This window comes from Gasterosteus aculeatus, chromosome 16 (assembly GCF_964276395.1).
Source record: "Gasterosteus aculeatus chromosome 16, fGasAcu3.hap1.1, whole genome shotgun sequence".
NCBI classification, from domain to species: Eukaryota; Metazoa; Chordata; class Actinopteri; order Perciformes; family Gasterosteidae; genus Gasterosteus; species Gasterosteus aculeatus.
In genome coordinates, this window is record NC_135704.1 from 9,538,844 (window position 1) to 9,566,764 (window position 27,921).

Below are 27,921 nucleotides of genomic sequence, written 5' to 3' on the forward strand. Positions count from 1 at the left end.
GACGCAGAGTGTATGTCAGGGAGGTATGTGTGTGTACACACCCCGATGAAGGGGGAGTGTGTGTACAGACAGAACACCTTCGACCTCCCCTCTCCTGCCTGTGTTACCTCAGGGGAAGAACCAGCTGCCCGTACTCTCTATTAGCACAGGGTTTGAATCACAAGGAGAGACACATACCACCGCAGCCATGGGGACGCAGGTAAGATCTGATAAAGAAACAGTGCCGTCGGGTTAAGGGAGGTTAGTACTATGTCGTAAATTGAGTTTTTGTTGCTCAGAGTAGATATGTTGTCTCAGCGTCAGCAGTGGGTCACTTGGGGGAACTGCTTTTATCTTTGAGATTGTGAGTCTGATAGAGGTGACTGCAATGACTTACCCTCTTTACGTATGTGGTTCTTTTGTTAAATCTGTCACACATACGTCCACATCATAGTTTATTTTTCATCTTCACTGGGTGTTCACATCATAGTCTATTCATCTCCACTGCATGTTCACTAACTCTCCTGTCATTTCAGATCCTCCCACCTCGTCACCTGATTTCCTGCACCTGGTTCTCCTCACCCTCACCTGTGGTGCCTTCCCTCGTCAGTCACTCACTATTTAAGCCAGTCACATTCTGTTGCTCACTGCCAGATTGTCTTGTGTGTTCTACCAAGTTTTCCAGCGTTTCCCGAAGCCATCCTGTTTTTCTCGATTCCGACCTCGTCTGTTCCTCGACCCCGATTTACCTGCCTGCCCCGTTTTGGATTTGTCTGCCTGTCTGTGTGCCCTCCTGATTCTGACCCTGCCTGTCCTCGTCTACGGATTACCTGCCTGCCCCTCTGGACTTGTTTGCCTCCTGACGGATCTCCCGGTTTTGACCCTGCCTGAACCTTGATTAAAACCCTCCTGTCTTGTCCATCGTGTACGAGTCGTGCATTTGGGTTCTCCCGTACTCCGGTATCAGTAACCGTGACAGTACAATCTGGCCAAACATGAACCCAGCCGACCAAGAACGTACCGAGCCCGAAACCCCGAATCCAAGCAACATGTTGCAGCGCCATGAGCAGCAGCTCCACTTCATGGCTGAGGCCATGCAGTCTATGTCGGCCCGCCATGAGAGCAGCATGGAGTCCCTCCGCGACCACCTGCGGAACCTCGCCGTGGTGACGCGTACTCCGGACGTCACCCCCGCTGCTGCCCAAGCACCCACCTCCGCTCCAATGTCCGACGCACGTCTTCCTCCACCCGAGCGTTGTTCCGGCGCTCCCGGTTCCTGTCGACCGTTCCTGGTACAGTGTTCGCTCGCCTTCGAGCTCCAGCCGTCCGCGTTTCCCACCGAGAGGTCCCGGGTAGCGTACATTGTTTCCTTGCTCACAGGGAGAGCAAGGGATTGGGGAACGGCCGAATGGGCTAAACAGACTTCTATCTGTTCCTCCGTCGCGTCGTTTTCCGAGGCGATGCAGAGGGTTTTTGACCATGCCACTCCCGGACGAGAGGCGGCCCGGGGACTGTTTGGTCTGCAGCAGGGAATACGATCCGTTTCCGACTATTCCATTGACTTTCACACCATGGCAGCGGAGAGTGACTGGAACCAAGCCTCGCTTCGCGATGCCTTCTACCACGGATTATCCAGCCGCGTAAAGGACGAATTGGCAGCTCGGGATCTCCCTGCTGGTTTAGACGAGCTGGTCGCCCTCGCCATTCGGATCGACGGCCGTCTGCGGGAGCGGAGAAGAGAGAGGGTCGCTTGCGCAGCTTCAGGATCACCGCCGCGCCAGTGGCCGGAACCGCGACGGGCACCAACCGAGGGTGGACCTTCTGAGTCTATCGCGGGGCCAGAGGCAATGCAGCTGGGACGGGCTCGACTCGCTCCGGCTGAAAGGCACCGCCGCCTGCAGGCCAACCAATGCATGTACTGCGGTCAAAGCGGTCATTATGTGAACGCTTGTCCAGTAAAAGACAGGGCTCACCAGTCAACCAGAGGGCGCTGGTGAGCCGGGAAGTTAGATTAGAAATGCCCTCTCGACCCCAAATCCATGCCCAGTTGTTTTTCCAGGATAAGAGCTACACTGTTCCGGTTCTGATTGACTCGGGTGCAGACGCCAATCTCCTCGACCAAGACCTGGCCTTCAAGATGGGGATTGAGCAAATCGCTTTGGAAAGACCCATCCGGGCCACGGCGTTGGACGGTCGGCTACTCTGCAGGGTGACTCATCAAACCACCCCGCTGCGCTTGGAGATGTCAGGTAACCACAGTGAAGCACTCACCTTTCATGTACTTCATGCACCTCAACAACCAGTCATTTTGGGGTTTCCATGGCTTAGGAGGCATAATCCGCACATTGACTGGGCTACTGGGACTATATTTGGGTGGAGTCCTCACTGTCACGCGGTTTGTTTAAAGCCGGCGTCTGCCATTAGCCGCTCCGTGTCTCCTGAGTCCCCAGATCTCACGGGCGTACCCGAGGATTACCACGATGTAAAGGAGGTGTTCAACAAGGCTCGGGCCACCTCACTACCGCCTCACCGCCCGTACGATTGTGCTATAGACCTCCTTCCGGGCACCTCGCCCCCAAGAGGGCGACTATTCTCTCTGTCGGCCCCTGAGACTAGGACTATGGAGAAGTACATCAGCGACTCCTTGGCTGCCGGTCTCATTAGACCGTCGTCATCCCCGGCCGGCGCGGGGTTCTTTTTTGTGAGCAAGAAGGACGGATCCCTGCGACCTTGTATTGATTACCGGGGACTCAATAACATCACCATCAAAAACAGGTATCCACTTCCACTCATCTCATCTGCTTTTGAGTTGCTACAAGGGGCAACTGTATTTTCCAAACTAGATCTACGCAACGCGTATCATTTGGTCAGGATCAGAGAGGGGGATGAGTGGAAGACGGCCTTCAACACTCCCAGTGGACATTATGAATATTTGGTCATGCCATTTGGCCTCACTAATGCCCCAGCTGTTTTCCAGGGGCTGGTAAACGACGTTCTCCGCGATCTGCTCAATGTCTGTGTTTTTGTCTATCTGGACGATATTTTGATTTTTTCCAAGTCTACACAGGAGCATGTGATACATGTACGGCAAGTCCTCAAGAGACTCCTTGAGAATCACCTCTTCGTTAAGGCAGAGAAATGCAGTTTCCACACCTCGGAAGTATCTTTTCTGGGCTTCGTCATCAAAGCCGGCAATATTCAGATGGACCCTGCGAAGACCAGGGCGGTGGCAGACTGGCCCCAACCCTCCACCCGCAAAGAACTGCAGCGTTTTTTGGGCTTCGCCAATTTCTATCGGCGGTTCATTCGGAACTACAGTGCTGTGGCTGCTCCTCTCACCGCTCTAACCTCCCCACAAGTGCCCTTTCAGTGGACCTCGGTAGCGGCCAGGGCATTCGGGGAATTGAAAACACGTTTTACCTCTGCCCCTATCCTTGTTTTCCCAGACCCTGCTCGCCAGTTTGTGGTGGAGGTGGATGCGTCGGACACCGGTGTAGGAGCAGTTCTCTCGCAGCGGTCGTCTACAGATCAGAAGGTTCATCCATGCGCCTTCTTCTCCCGGAAACTGTCTGCCACGGAGAGGAACTATGACATCGGGGATCGGGAGTTATTGGCGGTAAAGCTTGCACTGGAGGAGTGGAGACACTGGCTGGAGGGAGCTGACCAGCCGTTTATGGTATGGACTGACCACAAAAACTTAGAGTACATTCGCTCTGCCAAGCGGTTGAACTCCAGACAGGCAAGGTGGGCTCTATTTTTTAACCGTTTCGAGTTTACTCTAACTTACCGGCCGGGCACGAAGAATGCCAAACCTGATGCCCTGTCCCGTCAGTACCAGTCCAGGAGCTGCGTTCAGAGTCCGGAGAACATTCTCCCCCCTGAATGTGTTGTTGGGGCAGTGGCCTGGGAGGTGGAAGAGGAAGTAAAACAGTCTCATACAGCGCAACCGGCACCGAGTGCCTGCCCCGATAACCTTCTGTTTGTCCCAGCGAATCTGCGCTCAAAGGTCCTGCAGTGGGGTCACTCTTCCCGCCTGGCTTGTCACCCGGGAGTGATCCGCACGCTAGCTCTGCTGAAACAACGGTTTTGGTGGCCCACCATGGAGAAGGACGCTAGAGAATTCGTCAGTGCCTGCATTATCTGCGCTCAGCATAAGCCCTCTCACAAGGCTCCATCCGGCCTTCTTCACCCCCTGCCCATCCCTCATCGTCCCTGGTCCCACATTGCCTTGGATTTTGTAACCGGCCTACCCCCATCTGACGGTAACACAGTTATTCTAACGGTAATTGATCGCTTCTCCAAGTCTGCTCAACTCATCCCTCTACCTAAGCTGCCTTCTGCTAAAGAGACAGCAGAATTGCTATTACAGAAGGTGTTCCGCCTGCATGGTCTGCCCGTCGATGTGGTCTCCGATCGGGGGCCACAATTCACTTCTCATTTTTGGTCTGAGTTTTGCAGGCTACTGGGGGCCACAGTCAGCTTATCGTCTGGATTTCACCCACAGTCCAACGGTCAGGCAGAGCGGATGAACCAGGAGATGGAGACTTCTCTACGCTGCATCTCTTCCCGCAACCCCCGCTCTTGGTCCCAGCAACTCCTATGGGTCGAGTATGCCCACAACACACTCCCCAGTTCGGCTACCGGGCTCTCACCTTTCCAATGTTCTAGAGGATACCAACCTCCGCTGTTTCCGGAGCAGGAACTGGAGGCAAGCGTCCCTTCTGTCCAGGCGTTCATTCAGCGGTGTCGGCGCACCTGGAAGCAAGCCCGCTCCACGCTCCTGCGTACCTCGGACCGGTATCAACGGTCGGCTAATAGACGTCGCACCCCGGCACCCTGCTACGTCCCGGGACAACGTGTCTGGTTGTCCGCCCGGGACCTTCCACTCAGAGTGGAGTCCAAGAAGTTGGCGGCTCGATTTGTGGGTCCCTTTCCAGTCTCCAGGGTCGTCAACCCTGCAGCAGTCAGACTCCAGTTGCCGCGGGCCATGAAGGTCCACCCCACCTTTCATGTCTCCAGGCTAAAACCTGTCCTGGAGAGTCCACTTCAACCCTCCTCCAGACCCCCTCCGCCCCCCCAGCTCATTGACGGGGGCCCAACTTACACGGTCCGGCGCCTACTCAAGTCTCGTCGACGGGGTAGGGGGCTGCAGTATCTGGTGGATTGGGAGGGATACGGCCCAGAGGAGCGCTTGTGGGTCCCGTCACGCCACATACTAGACCCTTCCCTGATCAGGGACTTCCACAGAGCACACCCGGACCAGCCCAGTGGGACGTCGAGAGCCGTCCCTAGAGGGGGGAGTTCTGTCACACATACGTCCACATCATAGTTTATTTTTCATCTTCACTGGGTGTTCACATCATAGTCTATTCATCTCCACTGCATGTTCACTAACTCTCCTGTCATTTCAGATCCTCCCACCTCGTCACCTGATTTCCTGCACCTGGTTCTCCTCACCCTCACCTGTGGTGCCTTCCCTCGTCAGTCACTCACTATTTAAGCCAGTCACATTCTGTTGCTCACTGCCAGATTGTCTTGTGTGTTCTACCAAGTTTTCCAGCGTTTCCCGAAGCCATCCTGTTTTTCTCGATTCCGACCTCGTCTGTTCCTCGACCCCGATTTACCTGCCTGCCCCGTTTTGGATTTGTCTGCCTGTCTGTGTGCCCTCCTGATTCTGACCCTGCCTGTCCTCGTCTACGGATTACCTGCCTGCCCCTCTGGACTTGTTTGCCTCCTGACGGATCTCCCGGTTTTGACCCTGCCTGAACCTTGATTAAAACCCTCCTGTCTTGTCCATCGTGTACGAGTCGTGCATTTGGGTTCTCCCGTACTCCGGTATCAGTAACCGTGACAAAATCTCCTGAAATAGATTACAGATCGATCCCCACACGTTTTGTTTCTGCTGCATGTGATCCAACACACTGCAGACGGCAGTCAGGAATGTATTAGAGACACATATGCAACATAATGAGAAGAAGCACTGTACTTTCTGTGTTTGTCAGTGAGAATTTTAATTTAGAGGTGAGCCGGAAATGTTGCAATAACAAGTTCAGTCATGTGTGCACATGCATCACATCTGCTGACACTTTAATATACTCATATTGGCTTCCTTCTGAAACATATCCTGGAAAAGTATTGAACCTGCAAAAAATGGAATTTTTCTTGTACACAGAAAAAAGATTTGTCATGTTTTTGTATTTTCCACAAAAATATTTTCAATGAGAAGCATTATCCGTCTGGCTCTTGCTTTGGCAAGAGCTAAAGCAATTCCATGCTGTTCTAAGAGAGCAAAATGTGCCAAATAACTGTGGATAGGGAACTCTGGCAAATTCGTTTCGGTTTTCAGTACTTTTCCTCCTGCAAGCATCTGGTTCTGCTATTGTTCCCAACCGCCCTCCTTCCCTCTGCTTTAAGAGACCCAAAGTTGAGCATTCTCTTCTTGGCTTTCGTGCCACGGTATTGAATCATTATTGCTCAACCATACTTTATTATGTCACAAACTGGATGAGGAAGTCACTTCATTTTAAATGTATTATCATTTCCTTGGGTGCGTTGAATGTGTGGTGATCTCTCTTATTACAAAGCTCCGATTCATCAGCCTTCGTGCACAGCGTCAACAGAATTGTCTCCATCGGCAGCTGTGAGCCCTGCTAGTTGTGACAGGGAGAGAGCAGGTTTACTCTCATTGTCAAGGCCAATGAGTGTGAATTGAAATGAGCTAAATGAGTGTGTGTGTGTGTGTGTGTGTGTGTAGTCATCATACAGCTCAAGAATATACTGATATCACTGATACCGCCGTGGGAACAGTAAATGTTAATCCGTTGCAAACTCCAGGGAATGTGCGTCACAGGCCCAGATTGAGGAATGTGTCCTGGGCTGTCTTGCAGGAATGCGTCTCTGACATGTGAAGTGAGGATAGTCGAGGCACTGCGAGACAGGGCTCGCAGCAGAAAACTGACCCGTCCGACCGCAGAGACGGGCCTCTTGTATCGGTGCGCGTTTAGCACTGGCGGTTATCAGTGATGGCGATAACTGTGACAACTCTGTCAAAAGAGTCTTATCCTAAGTTACACAGTGTTTTTGAAAACAACCCCACAGAACACACAGATTTCTAACAGCTGGGCCTCAGCCTTTGAGCTCGGACAGACTCCTCGGGCACATGAAGACAGCCCACCCAGATGTTCAGTCCTCCTGCAGCACTTCTTAGTGAGTGAGCGGTGTCTGACAGCAGGACGGAGGAACAGCCAGTAAAGCTTCATACGTCCTATTTGGGAGATCAGTTGTGTCTTTAAATGCAAGTGGCGCTTTAAATGCTCTTTATTTGGGGGCTGGTATTTGGGTGGCGTTAGCAGTTGGGAGAGTGATTGAGTGCTTTACTTACAGCCAAATCTGATGAGATGGCTTTGGTGTTGTGGAGGGAAATATTCTCGATAAAGACGTGACACTAGTTTTCTACTTTAGATCCCTCAGAAGCTGGAAGCAATTACAGAATGCAGCAGGCATTCACCACACCCTTTTAGAAGGATTCATTTTTTCAGAAAAAAAAATAAAGGCCGAGACTTTCAGGCAACAAGCTGTGGTGTGGACTAAACATACCACATGGCTATACTTTCCCCCCAAAACTCCTCCACGGTTTAATTTCAGTAAGAAAATACATGTATTTTGTTGTATAACAGTTTTTTATGATTATTGTTTTCTTTTGTCTTTTTTTTCTTTCTTCTCTCTCCAAAATCTTCCCAAAACGCTGATGTTAAACAGTTCCCACAGCTTGTCATTGCTCCTCAAGAAGACCTCCCTTTCAGCTATTGCAAAATTGATATGTTCTTTAAAAAAATGTTAACGTAAAAAGGTGCTTCCCGGTTACACTAAATAAATGCCAGTTAAGTTCACATCTTGTTTTTATCTTTACCACACCTTAATAGAGAGGAAAAGTACATGGACATTTGATTGTCAAAATCAGGGACACAAATAAAACCGGCGCAGCACACTCAGAGGAAATGAATCAATCAATTCCAGGTCACTGCCTGAAACAGCCCTATAGGTTCTGCCTGCTGATCCTGCAGAGTAGACAGTTAATGCACGTAGACGTCCACTGGGGTGATGTGCACAGCAGATGTGCCAAAAGCATATCTGCCAAAGCCTACACCTACACACAGCTGTGTGACGATTGTTATTAATAATTAAAAGGAGGGGTGGGAGGGGGGACTTCTATCTTAAATTGCACAAAATTACACTTTTGTTGAAAGTGAAAGATAAATACACTATACAATACATTAATACACAATAATTAGCTTTGTAGTAACGTGTTCATATATTTGCTTTGTGTTTGGATTGATCGTGTGTTGCTTAGTAATGGGCAGTATGCCTTGGGGATGAAAGCAATTAAATGTTGAACCTTTGCCATGCTGAGGACAGGCTATGTTTTTTATCTTATTGCTCACTGGCGAAAGGAGGGGTGGCTGTTTTGTCCCGTACCAGAAAACAGTCCTTGATGCTTGAATCCACGTTCAAAAAGACAACGTTGACGCCGAAGCAAGTGCTAACTCAACCAGGCGCACGCTTCAATGGCCTCTGAGGGCTTGATTCTGTTTAGAGTTTGTATGCCGTCCATGATCCGATGAGCACCGTTTAGTGAGCAGCAGAGTGCAACGTTTATTGTGACGGTGCATGGGGCTGTGTATTGAATGCAGCCATGCAGCAGAGCCCTGGAGACCGATCCCATCTGTTCGCGGCCCGGTTGCGTAGTCGGAAACTCATCAAAATGGTCTCCCCAAGGTTCACGCACCCCTCCTTTTGTCTCTCCGGTCGCTACATCTTTGTCTTTTTTTTCCGAGAGGGGAGGGGGGAGCCGGAGGCAAGAGCTCCACCCTGGATAGGACGGAAGGAGGGAGGGGGTTACTTGATGGAACCATGCATTAATGGAGACAATATCCATGAAATGACCCCGTGGAAGTGACGCTTCCTGGGCATGCTTTACGCTCACGTGAGCACGCGGCTGGGGCTGTGGCTGGGTGGGGAGGCAGGGTGGGGATCTCTAGCCGTGAGGGAGGGATTGTGGAGAGAGCGGAGCCAGGATGCTACTGTATGTTTTGTTTAGTCTTTCGCACATGTGCTGCTGAACTGCAACGCTGAGCTGCCAGTGGGAGATGCATCTTCTTGCTGTGTTTTAGAGGATCACACTGGACAAAACAAAAACACGTGAGTAAGGCTAACTGCCTTCTGGTGTGATTGCATAAAAGTTGTGAGGATTTGCTTTAGGGAGTAATGTTTTTTTTTTGTCCATCTTCTTCCTGCTGATTAAATATGACTTTGATAAGAGTATAAAATGGCTTCCTTGGGTTTTCTTTTCAGTTTAGGGCAGATTTTGATGTTTTGAGAATTCAGGGTTCCTTTGTTAAGTGCAAAATGAGTTTTCACTTGCTTGCTAGTGGATGAGCACCCAAGGGGAACCTTCTTACATCATGATGTAAACTACAACCCCCTACAAAGGTCTGCTGCCCTCCCTTAGAGAAGCCCTGTTTCTTTGTAACCCATCAAAGTTTATGTAACAAATTTCACCGCCTATTTTGTTTGAACTTCTTATCTGCTCATTCAGGATGGGGTTTCTGGCACTATTCAGGTTTTTGTCTGATTAATACGTCTTGATGTGGCAACTGCCACCAAGAGAAGTGCCTCAGGCAGCAAATGGCCTTATTTAGTGAGGATGAATATTCATTTGCTTTGAATAATTATTTTGACTGTGCTGTTACTCATTGATAAGGGAATTTCATGTACTGTATAATTCAGCATATTTTCTGGAAGTCATTTTTTCTAGAATTATAACTTTGCAATGTTAACTGTTACTTTACAAATATATAAACAATTGTTATTTTTAATTTACTAACCTCTGGACTGAATTTGAAGTATGGCTTCGAATTATATTTTATGCTGAGGCTGAGTGTTGAAATTCAGTTCATATGTATATGACAAAAATATATGTATTTTTATTTGCGGTAGTTAAATGGCCCAGGGGGTACATGAATACAAAAAAATAAAAGTCTTTCTCCCGTTTTCCAGACTGGAAGCCACAGAACCTGTGTATGTTAGCCTGGATCAACGGTCAGATTGGGTTTGCAGCGGTTGAAGAGAGAACAGTTACTTTAACCGCTCATTCATTTTTGAAATGGTAGAAGCAGAAACAGACATAATTCCACTTTACGTCAATTGAAGTCCAGAAAAGGGGCGTGGCTTTGAATTGACCCTGGAGGGGTAAAACCGTTTTCACCTTTAAACTGCACCGGCCTCAAATGTCAGTCTGACTCCACGGTCCATGCAAATGTCATGAGTTTTATGGCAATTCATTCTCACTGAAATTAACGTTAGTGCGAGAGAAGGAGGAGGCAGAGTCGTTATTACAAAGTCACTTTCAACGCGTGGACTTGGGCCGTGGCAATAACGCTCTGGCATGGATTTTCTGTCGCCGATTCCTGGAGGAGTGGCATACAGATGATGAATGTGAGAATATTTTAGATTTGTTTTGCGTGCGTGCTGTGCTGTTTACAAATCCATTAGTGTGTGGGTAATGCGTGCAGAATGAGTGGAAGTCACGCTTAAGTTGTCCATTGTCTCTCCTTGCTCGTAAGCCTCAAGAGTTTAGTCGTGGTCACTGGGAGCCGGGTGACCCTTCTCAGGTATTGTTTCCCCGCTAACAGTGTCCTCACACATTTCTTTTCCCTACGAAATGCGGCAGACGTGTAAATGGGAAGCTGGAAGGAGCTAGAGAGTGACAGACAGCGGAGGGCTTGACCGAGGAACAAACAGGCTGTGAAGAGAGCTGAAGGTTTGCCAGTGAAAAGATTAGAGTGGCATTTGGCTCCAGCGCCAAGATGCATCGTTGCTCTTGCCGAACCGCCATAGCAACCGGAGCTTTTTGCTTCCCTCCCAGTCTTCCCCACTGAGAATCTAGATTGTACCAAAGAGTCATTTAAAGATCTTGTAACTTCTCATGTAGACTGTGCGCCACATAAATTTACATTTTCAAGTCAAATAGACGTTTTGCCGATGTCAGCTTTGATTACGGACTCATTTAAATAGCTTTGCTTTCTCTTGAATGAAATGTAAATGAGGGAGCCGCCTAATAGTCTATTATAAATGTGCGTGTGACCTCAGCTGAGCATCTCCACACGGCCCATCCATCCCGGAGCACCCATTTGTCATGCAGCGCACCTCTGTTCCCCAGTGACCAATCAGGAGTGTCGTCCTTGGCTGCCAAAAGCACCCCCCGCCCTCACCCTCACCTCATCATCAGTTGTGATTGACAGCCTCCCACAGGAAGGAGGGGGTTATTTACCTCCTTATGTTCTCATGGGACTAAGTTAATGATCCCAGCCAACAAACAGAAAAAACAAAGAGGGGAAAAGCCAGAGAAGTCGGCGCCTGGTTGAACCGTTCGGAGCCGTTTGGCTTCCTTCAGAGAGGATTAGAGAAGAGGAGGTTGTGTGAAGAGAATTTCAGAGATAGCAGGGAGGCAGACACAGCAGCAGAACGCCGGCAGGAAGTAGCAGCTAAAGGGAGGCTTCTGAGGAAAGCCGGTGTTTTTAGAAAATCTCTTCCAAGGATTTATTTCTGCATTCATCTGCCATCCGGACTTTGGAGTATTCTGGTTGACTGACTTACAGACTGCGAGGTAAGAGACCATCTGTACTTCTAATTGAGGACTTTACTAGTCCCGTCTGGGTCTCTTTTAGACTTTTAAGTTAGGATTTGAGTAAGTTTTGGTGTGTTAATATGCATGCTTTAATATGTATGAAATTCTTCCTAGATTTACAAGATCTAGATCTAGTTTTGCAGCTACGGCCATTTTTCTAATTAATCTTCTCTGCAGCTGAATGAAATTATATTCAAGGCTTCACTGCACATTTCGTACACACTGGCGTAATCTTTTCATTGTAATTGTCTCATGCGATTATCAAGATAATTAATTAATAGATTTGTTACTCTTAAGTTTTTTGTTGGCTTCACATACATTCAAATCCAACCGGTTTCCATTGCTCTCACATTTCTTTTCATACGTTGAACCCTGCAAACTAACCCGAAACACAAGGAGCCCTGGCAGCGGCGTTGGGTTACTTCTTATCCAAATCTGTCCATGCCTTATGTGCTGTGGTTTTACAATATAACATAACGTTTGCTTTACCCAAAGACATTGTTGGAAAAACAGACTTGATGCTGCTGACAAGGTCGTTTGAGGTAAGGGCCTGAAACTAAATACCTCAAACCTCCTGTATAAACAGTGAACGTGGGATGAAATCCACTGCTTAGAATCTGATCAAACTTCATGAAATCAGCTTTTTGGATGCCAGTCGCGTCAGCCAGCACACGCTTGTGTTGGCTACATTTTTCCCCAAATAGCCAAAGAGCTTTGGACAGATGCCGCATATCCGAGGCAACTTTCAACGCTACCTAAGCCAACTGTCGCAACCACAATAAAATCCGGTTTCCACTTCTGTGACTGTTCTGACATTCTGACACAAAACGGCGCGTGTAATCGCTCTGATTAACAAGGCTTGCTGAATGTAGATTCCTAACTAAACGTTAGATCACCATCTGGGCCAACGAGCATGACAGCCTGGCAGCAGAGCACGGCTGCTTTGTGGCAAAGTTAATATGTCTTCATTCATCCATGTTAGCCTGCGCACTGTGCGTCACTCTCTTTCCTTGAGGGTCGGATCATCATTGATTCCCGTGTTTACTTACGCAATGCTTCTTTTGGCCTCATGGAATCTTGCCTGGAGCATAAATCCAGAGAGAGCGTGTTATCGATGCACTGACGGGTGTTTTGGTAGTGTGCAGCTTCAGCTACGTAGATGTTGTTTAGTTGAGGATGATAAAAAAATTTAAAAAAAAGAGTTATGGCAACACTCCATGATTCTGATGGAGCCTCCAGGGAGAGACCGAAACCAGCAGAAGCCCCGCCCCCTCTCATGTGATTGGGCAGTGCAACAATTTGCATCCCACTGTGTAGATGGGATAGGTACAGAACTTGGGGAGAGGAGAGGCTGGAAAGTTTCAATCCTCCTTCTGGTTTCACAGTGAGGAGCCGCTCGGAGGGTCAGAACCTCACAGACAATAGGAGGTACGAGTCATAGCTCAGTTCCCTTTGGCCGGATCGGCTTTTGCAGAGGCGCAAATACCCACACAGACTGACTTTAAAGGTGGCTCTTTCCTCACCTGGATGTAATCATGTGGCGGGTAAGTTAGAAGGTCATTCTCAGCTCCTGTGTGTGTTTTGCTCCCAAAGCAGTGAGTCATCACGTGTTTCCAAGCCTCAAGGCAGAGCTCTGCTGAGCTTCTCTGGCTTTGTTGTGTTCACAGTTTTCTTTCGCGTTTTGAACTGTGATAATACTTGAGGGATAAGATGACTAAGTGAATAGGCCGAGGGGGAATTTTGTGATTCAAAAGCGTCAATGAGAGTGGGAGCAGCTGAAGTAAGTTTCCCGTCTCAAAGCAGCGATGCGCGGAAGGCTTTGTAGAATTTTTAAAAAAATTCATAGACCTACATAGAAGAGTTTGTGACCGGCCTACATGCATTGGAGTCCTTTTACACGAAGCCATTGGAGAGTAAGACAGGACCGCTGCTGTTTCCCTTATTAATTAGTAACTCATCTTGTTCCTGTGAGGAGGAGTGTTAGACATCTTCCCACCAGAGTGGCTGCCTTTGATCTCCAGTGTGACACGTGTATATCCGGGTGTCCCCATGGAAACACACTTTTTTTAAACAAAAGCCGTTTTTAACAGTAGGGGAGGTGGAATTCTGTGAATATGAAAAACTCTCATTCTTGTTATTGTTGCTTTAACTAGTTCGCTTGTGCAATACAGTAGATTAACACAGTAGGATATAATTGGACTTTTCTTTATTATTATGGTGACAAATGTCACTACGTTTTTTGAATGTCAAGATAAGACAGATCACCCTGTTTTCTGTATTATTTTAAATCCGCCACTTGGTGTCACTCTTTGAGTGTCTTACAGTCAAACATCCTCCCTGGCTGTGCACCGTTTACAAATCGCTTACCGACACACAAGACGCACACAACATCCTGAGAACTGATTTGTTGCGATTGGATGCAGGCGAACTTCTTCTTCCTCTCGGTAGTTTCGGGCCCGGGGAGACGTTTGTTCTCGGCGGACTCTTAACGAGCGGCTTTGCTCGGAAAGTCCCATTTCTGTGAAGTTCCTGTGGTTGTGGGAAGGATGCGGTGTTTTCCAGCCGTGCCACCTGCCAAAGCCGGCGGGAGGAAATGAGAGCTTGATGCAACTTGCCAGGCTGACCGAGGTGACCTGCTCAGCTCAGACAGTACAGGGGCACCGAGAAATAAAAATAACTTTAACGACCTTTAGACCTCTACTGCAGCCCCAGACAGAGGTCTGTGTGAAACTCATTAACTACACTATGGATTTTTTTTTTCGGGTCATTTCCTGGAGCTTCATTATTAAACATCCTGTTCGCTCGGGGTGGAAGTTGGAGCCTCTTAATGGAAAGTTGATTTCAGAGTCTTCTGCTACTTTCCTAACAACTTCATGTCCGCTAAAATGACACTATTACATGAGTGCACACATTGTCCTTTTTGACACACAAGCTCTAAACGTATAGCAGGCTAAATATTGTGTTAATTAACTCCACAATCCTTTAAATATCTATTAACAAATGGGCGTCGGTCAGGGCCGGTCTTCATGCAGCCCTTCTCAGTAATGTGTGCCGCCGCAGATCAGGTAGATTTGTCTTTTGTCATCGGCTGGCTTGTGCTTTCGCAGCCGAACGTCACGTTTGGCCTGAGTGGGCCGCTGCTGAGCCGGCTGCTTTGGGGAGCAGCAACAGGCCGCACATTGGTCACAGCCACGCCGTGGAGACAGGATTACAGATAAATATGTTAGGTGTCTGCCCCCGGAAAGAAGACAAAGAGCAATCACAGTCTCTCAGTGGCTGAGTACGTGGTTCGGAGCCATGATTAAAGGTGATAAAAGACCGTAACCAAAAGGATTACAAAGTGCTTGAGCAGGAAATTGTCTTCCTATCTGAGACGATGTAATTGTTTCATCTCTAAATGAGCCGTTACTTCTTAATCAAATAAAAAAGTGGATGCTCAATTTCCTCACACAGTTAAGAGCATGTTTTTGAACGATCCATTAGAGACTTGTCCATGTGTGATCCTGTGCATTGCATAGCCTGTTGTGTATTTGTGTTTTGGATCGTCAGGGAGTGCCTGTTACATTCCCGTGTGCGTCTCCCAAGCGATGCAGCTCACACCCGTCGGGTGGTTTCAGTATTTACAGTGCGTGTGAGTCTCTGAGAGAGGGTAGCCGCTCGGGGGACTCCTTTCTGAATGAGGAGAGTTCGAATGGAGCGCCGTGGGGAGGTGCCGTGAAATAGAGGCACATGGTACAAGCAGATGGCACATCGGTGATTCCCACATGAGGGCCAACTGGGAGCGAGTTGCTCGCAGCAGATGATGTTTCGCCGTCTTCATTTGCAGCTGTCAGAGTGGAGGTGCAGTGACTTTCAACTGCCGCTGTCAGGATGGTGAATGGAGGTTTTGTAAAATAGACGTAGCTTTGCATTTACTTTTTATAATTGTGGCTCTAACGACGCTTGTTACAGACGCAAGCAACTGTGATGTAAAATCCACATCAACTCTCAGACCTCTGATCCACGTTTGCAGATAAGTGTGTCTCTCGGCTCTCCAAGTCCCCCGGTGGCGCAGCCAAGAAAATTCCAACCTACCGCATTGTGCTGCTGAAAGTAGAGGGACGGTCAGACGGGAAGGGAGGGGGGGGCAGGGGGGGCGGGGGGGGCCCGAAACTGGTCCCAACGCTTTGAATTCCTGAAAGGGCAGGGCTGAGGGGACACTACCTGTGAGGGCATGGCTCCTGTGTCTCTGCTCTTCTCTGATCCCCCCCCCATCCCACCTCCTCTCTCTCTCTCTCTCTCTCTCTCTCTCCCCCTCTCTCTACCCTTGCTGTTGTTCTCTCTCTCTCTCTCCCTCTCTCTCTCTCTTCTTCCAGTACTGGCCAGCGCTCCAGCTGTAGGTGGAGCTGGCTTTCCTGGAATTGTCGGGCAACTTTTCCTGTTGTGCTTCCCACCTCTTGCTCAATCTCTGGCTTAATGACAGCTCTGCAGCAGGACTACTGGGGCCGTAAAAGACGCCTGTCATCTGGATTCCCATCTCCACGGCATGCCGGGGCTTATTGCTGGTGCATGTGTTGTCACGAGTACGCTTTCTTGATTTAGGACAGAAGTTTTCCTCCTTCAGCAGAAATGTCTCGACATTGCAAAGTTGGGCGAAATCCATCGGTGGGTAAAGTAAACGTTGCATGAATGGGAGAGCTTTCAGCAGTGCGTGGTGTACTCGGGGCTGTGATGCAGTTTGCAGTGACTCTGGGCCATTCAGTGTTGTTTTACAGGCTCTTTGTGACTTATGGTATTTCGTACCACAGGCGAGGACTTCAGAGAATTGGCGTTCATGCATTGTGTTTGTAATACAAAGCCCTTCAGTCATTTTGGAATAAAGGCAGCCTGGCAGAAGTAACAACTGGACCTGTTTGGCGAGTACAGTTACTACTGGATCGTAGCCGGCTTTTGTTGTGGATTCAAGTAAAATATCTAGAACAAATGGCAAAAATGTTGGACACGTCGTTTTGTAGTTTGATGTAGTTCGGTTACGCCATATAGTTTGGTTTTAGGCTACTTCTACATATAAGTGCATGTTAAGGGTTATTAACTGAAAGCGGTGTTTTTAAACTTGTTTTTGTTATTGTTAGTTATAAAATAGCTGATATTTTGCATGTGTTTTTAAAGACTGAAGGATTTGCATAGACAGGTTGTGTTTGATCCCCTGCGATAACCAGATACCCACGTTGGCTTTGTCTGCGTCACAGTCACTCGAGACAAGTGCAACAATCGCCTCTTGTCTGGCACAATGCAGTCAGATAGCTACATTTCTGTGAAGATTTCAATAGAATGAGAAAGAAAAGAAAAAACTGGTCTCTAGCTTGCAGTATCCTCTCAACTTCAAAAGGCTACTTGTGCACGGCTGCTCTGATAATGAGCTTTTGCCTTCTTCACACATAATGAGTGGAGGTAGATGGACGCTGTGAGCACAGTGTGTCCACTCGCAGCTGGGGTGTCTGACTGGCCTGGAACAAAGGCTCAGTGTCTGTGATGGTGTGGAGCCCCAGCCATCAGCAAGCAGGCCAATGGACTTCTGCTTGGCTGAGCTGTCAGTCCTCACTGGCCTGCTGGCCTACACACTACAGTAAAGAGAGGAACACATGGAGCTGGCTAAACTGCTCCTGTGCCAAATTGAAATGAGCCCGCGCTGCATTCTCAAAGTTGTTCACCCAGATAGACAATCCGTGTATAAAATGCAGGCAAAGGTTTTTCCACTTGGATTCCTTTGGTTTGCTTGGTATACATTTCCAATTTGCTTAATTTTCCTATTTAGATATCTCTTACAAATATTTTCACACGGCAGTATTTATATTTATATGTTCCTATTCAATTTGCAATGGAAATCGAATGAACTCAAACAAGGGATGAATAACTCTGGTTAAATTATTAAATTACTAAGTACATAGTGACAGAACATGCATGTCTTCTTTTATTCCCTTTTTTTCACAAGTAAAGCGCCATTTCAACCTAAGCAGGGATTATTTCCCTGGTTAGTCAGTGTAAAGAATCCCCGTAAATAGTGACAAATGCTGGTTACAACTCCCTGAAGCCAAAGGCAATGTCTGCCAAACCAATAAATAATCAGTTTATCTCTTTTCATACCTAACACCATCAATCCGTGTCACCTTTACAGACAGCTGATCAGCTTCCCTGGATTTCGCTGACGGCCTCCCTTTGTTCTGCCTGAAGATGGAAACGCTGGAGTCGGAACTGACCTGCCCAATCTGTCTGGAGCTCTTCGAGGACCCGCTGCTCTTGCCCTGTGCTCACAGCCTTTGTTTCAACTGTGCCCATCGCATTCTGGTCTCACACTGCACGCCCAGCGAGCCGATTCAATCCATCAGCGCCTTCCAGTGCCCAACCTGTCGCTATGTCATCGCCCTCAACCAGAGGGGCCTAGAGGGACTCAAACGCAACGTCACATTGCAGAACATCATTGACCGCTACCAGAAAGCTTCTCTGAGCGGACCTAATTCTCCTAACGAGACTCGGCGCGCCCGGAACAGCGAAGCCATGACTTGTCCCGGCGACCGGGTGCAGTGTCAGTTCTGCGAGCAGGATCCCCCTCAGGACGCCGTGAAGACCTGCGTCACCTGCGAGGTGTCCTACTGCGACGAGTGTCTCAAGGCCACCCACCCCAACAAGAAGCCCTTCACGGGCCACCGTCTGATCGAGCCCGTGCCGGACTCCCACCCGCGGGGGCTCATGTGCCTGGAGCACGAGGACGAGAAGGTCAACATGTACTGTGTGACGGACGAGCAGTTGATCTGCGCGCTGTGCAAGCTGGTCGGCCGACACCGGGACCACCACGTCGCCGCCCTCGGCGACCGGTTCGACAAACTCAAGGTGAGAAATGAGCTGGAGAGTTGGGGGAATGCTTGTGGAACGGTGATGCACTGAGGAAAACTCTTACCTACCAGTTGTGGTCCCACTGTGTTCGAATGTGATTTGTGTATTTTCTCAAAATCTTGTTTCATCTCATAATGGGTAGAAAAAAGAAAAAAGGAGGATGACATGAAACATTGGTCCTTCGTTTTTCTCACTGCAGCTTATTGAACCACCGCTTTTTTAACAGTTTCAGTTGCTCGTTTCATTTTGGATCCGCTCCCCATTCCGGGGAAATTTCTTGCTACATTTAATATTTAATTTTTTTCTTTAAATAACCCCTAAAATACAATGAGATAATTGTGTTTTATCAAGTCTGTGTGTTGTATAACATTCATTTGTGCCTTAACTTTCTGTCCAAAAATACATACTGTAAATGAGCCACACCATTGCAATGGGGGCCACAGTCCCTCATAACAAACATGAATAAGGAGTTTATTTGGGATTAAATCGTCCGTCTGCTGCCAATAATCGTAAGCGCAATAACCATTGTTCCCGACAAAGACACTATTAATTCTGTTCAAGAAACCTTGGCGGTTGCTTTAGAAAACTATCTTGTTTTCAAAGATTTATATAATCAAAATGAGCTTGAGAATTTGTTTATAGTGCAAAAATATAGATTATTGCCTGCAAAAACGACTAAATGTAGTTGGTTCAAGCTGGTCTCTCTATCTCGACGTGTCATGAATATACTGGCACCCAGTGCAGGAGAATGCTTTCACAGTTTTTGGGTTAAGTGGAAGTGCTCACTTCCAGCAGATGGGCCGATATCAATAAGGCATGAGGAGATGCTGTTAGCTGGAGCAAATAAAGAGGTGGCTTGGCTTTCCTTCCATTATGCGTGAATCAGCTTTTGTCATAAGACTAAGGATTCAGCTTAGCGGGTCAGTGCTTCCCTTATGCAATGTTGGTCTCTATCACGTCTCCAGTGACCTCAGTGGATCATTTCACAGTCCGCAACAACACAACAATGCAGGGACGCATTAATGCGGCAACGTTGACCTGACCTACGTAGCAACGCAAACTCTCAAATCATCTGAACATTTATCATGAGAAACGTCTTCTGCTCCTTCACGTTGTGTCTCAGCTCAACCATAAGCGTATCCTGAACATCGCATGGCATCCACGGCATGAAGTAAACGTGAGGGTCTGCTTTGTTTTCTCAAACGCTCACAGCATGCATGACACAGAATCTCTGAACGCTTTTGTGTGCCTGCTCCTCTCTCTCACCGTGCTTGGTCACAGTCTCACCGGGGTGCAAGCAATCTTTTGCAACACGTTTTGGAGAGATGTAGGTCAGAGGACCAGTCTTAACCTGTCTCCTTTGTTTGATCGTGCTGTCATTGTGCAGAAATCGTCTGGCCGCTTTCTCTGTGTGGTGGGCCGTGGGCATTCACACCAGGAGGCCGACCAGGTGATCAGCATCATTTCTTTAATTGCACACACAGGGGTGGTATTTTCTCATTGAGGAAAAAAAACAAAAAACAAAACAATGTTGCTATTAAAGGGTTTAGTCCTTGAAAATAAACAGAATTGCTCAGAACTGGTCAGCCAGAGAGTAAAATAGCCTAAGAGGTAATTTTTCAGACAATTTTAGCATCTTTTTTTGTTTTGTTTTTTATTATCCAGTATTGGAGAATAGTCCTTTAGTGTTTATCTTCATAAAGACTTACCAGCTGTGTTCTGTTTCTCTTCTGTTATATCCTAAGTTGCGTGATTTCAGTTCGCCAATAAGAAAAATTGTATCCATATTGTTGCTCGTGTTTTCGCCCGCTTGACCTTGTTTTACATGCACTGAGATGCATTTGTTACAAGCCTCAAGTGACAGAAGAGGAAACAGCAATTCCCATCATAGAGAGAAATGTTTTTTTTTTATCGTGGCACGCAGGGCAAGACCCAGGTGGAGCGCAGCTGAGCTTGTGTATAGTTGCTGGTTTTTCTAAACACACGTTTAGAAAGCCTCAGGGCCTTGGATTTCTCCGAAATTCACACACAATGGGATGTTGTGACATTGGCAAGTGTGTTTATGTGTGCAAGCATTCAAAATGCAGTAATTATTTCAGTCTGCTTTTAGCACTGTGCGACACAATCCAGATCTGACATTATGTTATCAATCCATCACACACTGTACCTTACATGTATACAGTATATTTATATATATATGCTTGCATGACCAGTTGGCTACGTTCCAGCAGGGGAAATGGAGAATTGACATTTTTTTAATGAAAATTAAATTGCAATAACAGAACATTAATTCCACTTCATAGAATGTTTTAAAAAACATGTATTAAAAAGCAAAGATGTTTCAAACTATTTTAACATGCTTGACTTTTCAAAAGGTGACACACCGCCACCTAAGCAAGTTTGGAACTCCTTTTATCCACAGTGACAGGTCTCTACATAATTGGCCTCACCACAGGGACATTTAGGCTTGATGGAGTAAAGCGCAGGTTGAACACAGTGTAACAGTGGTTCTGTGAGTAAGGCATTACATCAAACACAACGGGAGACTAAAACTGAAGCAGCCATATGACATTTTATTACTTTCAAGAGGCACTTGAGAATGTAAATCAATATATTGAGATTTGTTTGGATCAATAATGTCTATAACCATATTCAATGTTTTATTTAATGAACATACTATGCATAAGAAAATACTGTATTTGGTGATGCATGTGTGTATTTACACACTATAATGTGTGTTCCTGATTAATAGGATGTCTAAAAAGCCCCCCAACAAAGTGAAAACCACAGATATGTAACGGGGCCCGTGGCGTTCACAGGATGAAGTGACAAACTCTGACAATGGATAGAATTTCTAATGTTGACACAGGATAAAACTCAAAGTCCTGTCGGTGACCTGACAGCACTTTGAGAGGAAGGAAGAGAGACGGGCCAAAGCAAAGGTGTGGGACCAGAAGCATTCCCATATAAACGGAAGCTGCCGTTCTTTCCTCTCATCAGCTTTAAATTACTCAGGGAGAGAGATGTCTAAACACGAATAAGAGTATTGATGTTGCAAGGGAAGCACAGTGAGAAGTAGAAATTCAGTCTCTCTCGCTCTTCCTGTATTTTTCTTTTGCTCGGCCTCTATTTGGCTTCACGTTGTTTTTTCGTCCTATTCAGACAACAGCATTGTTGGGGCAGAGCTTTTTACCGTCTGCGTCTTGCTATATTCAACATTGGTTTGAATAATATGTTATGTTTCCTGCATCCATTTGAAAAGTTTCCGTTCACCCACCTGTACCTTCAGTTCAGCATCTGTAAAGGCTTTCATCATCTTCTCTACCACATGAATAAATCACATTCGGAGCGGTGAAATAAAGCTCCGGCTATTTCAGTACATGGTGACGCACCCGCCTTATAAAATCACAATGTGAGGAGTCCAAGCTGAAAGAGGTCGACTCACTGCAAACTTTTTGACATGCCTCTCTGAAATGTTTGTTCTCTTCTTCAGACTTTTTTCAGTATTTTTGTCTTTGATCAAGGTAAATCAGGCACAATGCACAATTATATAGTCTTGATTTGTGAAACGTGTTGAAGATCATTACTTTTATTGGAAAAGCAACATTGGGCTGAACAAGACTGCCAACACTAGTTTCAGCAATACAAAATTATTTTCTATGCTTCTGTCTTTATCGATTATAAATGTATGTTTCTTACTTAATTTAGTTTCTGTTTATTTGTGTTTATGTGTATATCAAAACTTTTGGTGAAACCACACTATTCCTTTTAAATAGTAAACTGTAAACCTTTAAACAGTATTCATTGACAGCCCAATACAATTACACATTAATCTTCTGTTTCAGAAGAAAAGTTTCTCACCATCAGAAGATGCTTTGTACTACTACAGCACACAGTCCCAATGCCTCCCAATTACAGTAAGAGATTACATGTGAAACATAAGCCTTTGATCTGAGTCAGTGATTAACACAGCCGGGGTTTAGTTTGGTCCAAATCGCTGGCAGATGCTCCGCTAAGCTCCGCGGCCTCAGCAGGCGGTCCGGCGGGATCTCTGGCACACAGGGAGGACCGCGGCCCTACAAGATCTACAAGATCGCAACCCCCGAGCGGGGGGCCGGCCGTGTCCAGTGGCAGCCTCGTGTGTCCTCTCCCGTGCCCACTGCTTCCCAGATGGATACGCTGCTCGTGTTCCCGTTAGCTCTCCCCCGAGTGGTGTTCAGCCACTTACGGTCTGATGAGGTGGCCAGTGAGTAAAGAAATACTCATTTTCAATTTTGTTTTACAGCAAGCTTTGGATTCCAACCTCAGCAGTCTAATCAAGAGGACCAGTGAGTTGGAAAGTCTTATGGGGAAACTCATCCAAACCTGCCAACATGTGGAGGTGAGGGTTGTTTATCTGTTCGACTTTCAGGTGCGGCCTCATTGCTTCTGTTCATTGAATTATTAACACAGTGAAGAATTACTGTATCTGAGAGTGGCTTTTTGTCATGTCAACAAGATGAATTGCTCTTTAGCTTATGGATCAATAATATATATAACATGCATCCAATTTGCTGCAAATCGACAGAAAATAAACAGAAAAAGTATTTATTGCGTGAACCTTCAAAAGGCTTGTTGTGTTCATTGTTAGGGCTGATTGGGATAAAAAGAAAAACCATGAACACGGTGGGCTGCTGCTCTGTTTGCCCAACAATAGAACCCATAATTATCCTCCAATGTGTTTTTTTCCTATCATTCTCCTGTATAATGTATTTAGATGTTTAATCAAATAAACCTTATGTACTGCAGCAAAACATATTATCAAATCAAATGAATTACAAAACTGTTCCCACAACGCACACGGTCTTTCATCTGTGCTTCTGTCCTGTCTAGATAAATGCTTCAAAACAGGAAAACAAGCTGCTGGAGGAGTGTGACCTGCTGATTACAATCATACAGCAGCGGAGACTAGTCATAGCAACCAAGATAAAGGAGGGAAAGGTAACTTCTTGGGTTCCCGATGAACTGTTTTTGCCAGTTTCTCACCTTGCACGTGTTGATAACTTCCCACCTCCCCACATGCCGACCCACAGCCTACAACCGGAGACAGCTCAGAGAGGAGAGAGAGATGGTTTCCTGTGTCACGTTGCTTTCACCCCTCGGGTTAACTTCAAACAGTCTTTTGGAAACGCTGGAACAAATGTCATTATGTCTTTCCTTGTATTTAGTTTTGCTGTATTTATCTTCATTGCATTTTATATGGACTCGTGTGTCTGGAGATGAAGTTACATTTTCATGGTCACCAAAGGAAATCAACTAAATGGTCAAATAAAATAGATACTATATATACATAAATCGCTGTAATTTGTCTTCAGCATCAGCCCTGAGCGCTGTATTGCTTTTGGCACAGCGTTAATGCATTTAATGAGCGTATTCTGTGCCTTGAATCATTTCCCTTCCTTTTCCAATGTAAAATGCCATCAGAGAGGCAGTGGCATGCTGTGCCAGTGGCAGCGTAAGATCAGCCCTGCTTCCTGTGATAGCCCACTGAGGGGGGGACTCCTTCCTTCCTCACCCCGTGCCTCATGTCAGATTCTACTTAGGCGTTCAACCACTGAGCCAATATGACACAGGTTCAGGATGGAAAGGTTTTGGTTACCATGGCAGTGTCATGAATACACCTCTCGTGCCGGTGTTGCTCGTAGAACATGTTGAAGCACACAGGCTTGTGGATATTAAGCAAGTTGAAAATCAAAGGTGTAAATCAGATATTCCCCAGTTGGATGTTCTAATCGGTGCAGTAAAATCCAATCTGTTGGTCATTTACCAAGCTTTCCATCATCAACATTTCCTTCCTTTTCCTTTTTCGTTCTAGTCTATACGGATGAGGAAACTAGCCCAGCAGATTGCCAGCTGCAAGCAGTGTATTGAGAGGTCATCCTCCCTCATCACTCAGGCTGACCAGACTCTGAAGGAGACGGACCACGCTCGCTTCCTCCAAACGGCTAAAAGCACATGTGAGAGGTGAGGAAACCAAGGTACCCAACGCTGTCAGCTTACCCATACCTACATGGCGTACAAAAAACATCACCGTCTATTATCATAATATCCTCATTACAGAGTCTCCATGGCAACGGCCTCCTCTCAAATCCTGTTACCAGAAATGAACCTGAATGATACCTTTGATACTTTTGCTTTGGACTTCACGAGGGAGAAAAAAATGCTAGAAAGCTTGGATTACCTCACAGGTGAGTGTGGTCTCATACTGCCAGAAAAGAGGTGTCACAGTAGCTGCTGGATAGTGTTTCACTTTGTAATTCTTGAAATGAAATTATTTTGCTGGACATGTTTGATCCATGCAATTAAAAAAAATCTTTTATTCTGTAATTAGGGATGCACTGATAAACTGACCTTTTTTAGGCCGAATACAAATACCTGGCCTTTGGGGGTTTGGCTGATACCCAGTACTGATTCCATACCAATCTTAAATTAATAATCCAAAACAAAACAAATAAATACGTATAAATGTTTTTAATAATTGTCGATTCAAATAATTTTATCTTGCGATTTTTGTCTATATTTAACATCCCATATTAGTATCATCATTTTTCCACCTCTGCCTAAAATTATAGATTCATACAATTAAAAGCCTGCGGCAGGGATGAAAGCAGGACCTTTACATTACAACTACGTGTGTTTTAGCAAGAGAAATAAAAAAGGCCACTTTTCTACTGAGTGAAATGGGTTTGATTGTTTGTGCTCTGCACCCGTTATGCACCATCATTTATCCCTGCATGGGGGCTGTTAGCTGTCATAGCTGGGAGAACTATACGCTAGTTTAATTACACTTGTCAGTATAACACAGTACGAATGGATAGGCTCATCAAAACGGGAGTTTTTTCATGTTGTGTAGAGAATAGAATCCATTCAGCTTTCTCACAAATACATTTGTCTTTTTTTTTGTGATTTTGCAGCACCAAATCCACCCACAATCCGTGAGGAATTATGTACAGCTTCATACGACACAATCACGGTTCACTGGACATCAGATGATGAATTCTCTGTTGTATCATATGAACTTCAGTACGCCATCTTCACTAGCCAATCCAATGTTGTCAGTAAGTCTACTTTTATATTGTCTAGAATATCTGGAGTCAGTCTGGATTTGCATCAAGATACGCATCATAAGCTCAATATTATCTCGCTGTTAAAATGAGCAGTGGACTGTTGAATTGATTGCTCTAACAAGGTCATCAGCAATGTATTCTCATCTGCATCAGTGCTCAAGCACACTTGGATGAGTTGCAAACGGACTACATTTGATGAGTCAAAAACAGTAGATTATAAGACTGTATAAAATTGCACTGCAGTGTTGCATTGAATGAGGCTCTAACTCAATATTTAGGGGATTTTCCGATTGGTTTGTTCTTTGTCAGTGACCCTCTGTGTGTCTGGGCTGCAGGTCTGTGCAACTCTGCTGACAGCTGGATGATTGTACCAAACATCAAGCAGAATTGCTACACTGTCCACGGGCTCCAGTGTGGCACCAAGTACATTTTCATTGTGAGGGCCATAAACCAGGCTGGACACCGCAGCAGTGAACCAGGGAAACTCAAGACCAACAGTATGTCAAGAGAGAATCCCAATGATAGCTCATGAGAATTTGAATGCATAGAAAGTAGCGTTGCTCCTCCTTTCTTCAAGGTCAACCATTCAAGTTGGACCCAAAGTCAGCTCACCGGAAGCTGAGGGTGTCCCACGACAACCTGACGGTGGAGAGGGACGAGACGTCCTCCAAGAAGAACCACAGTCAGGACCGCTTCACCAGCCACAGCAGCTACGGTGTCACAGGGAACGTCTACATCGACAGCGGCCGCCATTACTGGGAAGCTCTGATTGGAGGAAGCTCATGGTGAAATCATTTACTCGTTTACAGACACTTTGTACTGACATTGGTCCTCTGGCCTTAGCTGTTGTTTGTGGTTTTGAGTGAAATATCTTGACAACTAATCTAAGGAAAATTGTGAAAATGGACATGAATAATGTAATGAAGTAGGACAGTCTTTCAACTTTAGAGTCAAAATCTACCAATATATCTACAAAAATAATAATACTATGATCAGTCTCTGCTTTTTTATGTTAATTAGTTACTATATAGCTACTATGCCAACACACCAAACTAAGACGAAGTAAGTATTATTTCTGCTCCACAGCAGCATGCTAACAATGCTGTTGTGAGCCTGATGCAGGCATGCATTGAGCTCAAAGCGCTGCTGTGCAGAAGCGCAGCCTCACAGAACCCCGAGCATATTTTATTGATAACAGGTTGGGTTCCGATGCTGGAAATGTTTAGGTAATTTATGACCTTTTTTTTTTTTTTTTCTTCTCTTTGGGCATGCAGGTTCGCAGTGGGCATTGCATACAAGTCAGCGCCAAAACATGAGTGGGTTGGCAAAAACTCTGCCTCCTGGGTTCTGTCTCGATGCAACAACTCGTGGGTGGTGCGTCACAACAGCAAGGAGATGCCCATCGAGCCCTCACCCCACCTGCGTCGTCTTGGAGTGCTGTTGGACTATGACGCCGGATCGCTGTCCTTCTACGACGCCGTTGCCGCTCAGCACTTGCACACATTCGAAATCGACTTCGCTCAGCCAGTGTGCCCGGTGTTCAATGTGTGGAACAGGTGTTTGACAGTTCTTACCGGACTGCCCATACCAGATCACTTGGAGGGCACAGACTACAACAACTGACCAAACCGCTTCTTTGTGTACCCAAAAACCAACCAGACACATGTTGACAAACAAGGACAAAAAAAGTCAAATAGCCTGGCTGAACATTCCCAGCCAAGCCTGCGTTCAAATTAATAGGAAATCACCCGTAGATGTATTTCTTTGCACATGTATGTACATTACGCTGTTGGATGGTTCTAAGGGGTTGCTTACAGTTTGTAATTCATTTTCACATAGGCAGCAGATTGTTTTTATTTCAGATCTAGTTTCTAACTTGTTGTTCCATTCCTGTTTGATTATGAATCTGAAAGTGGCAAATGGACTCTGTCTTTAAAGATTCTGTAGGGTTTGTATTATTGGCTATTTTCAATGGAACAATTTTGAAAGATTTTTTGAAATTATAGCACTTTGAGGAGTTGTCACTATAACATACTAAGCCACTTGTATCATAATGCAAATGTTTCTTCATCATTCTCCCATAAGAAAAAGCACTAAATAGATCAGACAAAGTTTTCGCCCAAAGTGAAATCAGTCAATTAAGTCATTTTTAAATATTTATTATCTGTAAATGTGTGCAGTTTATCATTATGGGATCATTCCACCCGACATTCCCATTTAAGATTGCCTTTGACAAGCTGTAATAAAATTGACTTCATTTGAATTTCTCTGTAATTTGTC

The 27,921-nt window shown here is 46.1% G+C and overlaps 1 protein-coding gene across 10 annotated transcripts; it reads left to right on the top strand.

Annotated features, from left to right (window-relative positions):
• Window positions 1–62: 62 nt before the first annotated feature.
• Window positions 63–27,904, top strand: mid1 (midline 1). Of its 10 annotated transcripts, none has more exons than XM_040201157.2 (11): window positions 63–199; window positions 17,820–18,532; window positions 19,923–19,985; window positions 22,821–22,916; window positions 23,408–23,515; window positions 24,390–24,538; window positions 24,635–24,762; window positions 25,489–25,632; window positions 25,977–26,138; window positions 26,219–26,426; window positions 26,916–27,904. In XM_040201157.2, the coding sequence occupies exons 2-11, from the start codon at window positions 17,876–17,878 to the stop codon at window positions 27,262–27,264; spliced, it is 2,064 nt and encodes a 687-aa protein (XP_040057091.2). In that variant the 5' UTR covers window positions 63–199; window positions 17,820–17,875; the 3' UTR covers window positions 27,265–27,904. The 10 variants fall into 10 exon arrangements, with proteins under 10 accessions (XP_040057091.2, XP_040057095.2, XP_040057096.2 ...); XM_040201158.2 differs by lacking the exon at window positions 63–199 and adding an exon at window positions 9,005–9,177; XM_040201156.2 differs by lacking the exon at window positions 63–199 and adding an exon at window positions 11,457–11,644.
• The last annotated feature ends 17 nt before the right edge of the window (window positions 27,905–27,921 follow it).

Excerpts from the sequence above, each read along its gene's own strand:
- mid1 (XM_040201157.2), top strand. The coding sequence starts at position 17,876 with ATGGAAACGCTGGAGTCGGAACTGACCTGCCCAATCTGTCTGGAGCTC. Across the intron at positions 24,539-24,634 it reads GCTAAAAGCACATGTGAGAG|AGTCTCCATGGCAACGGCCT; the intron begins GTGAGGAAACCA and ends TCCTCATTACAG. Across the intron at positions 25,633-25,976 it reads TAGCCAATCCAATGTTGTCA|GTCTGTGCAACTCTGCTGAC; the intron begins GTAAGTCTACTT and ends TCTGGGCTGCAG.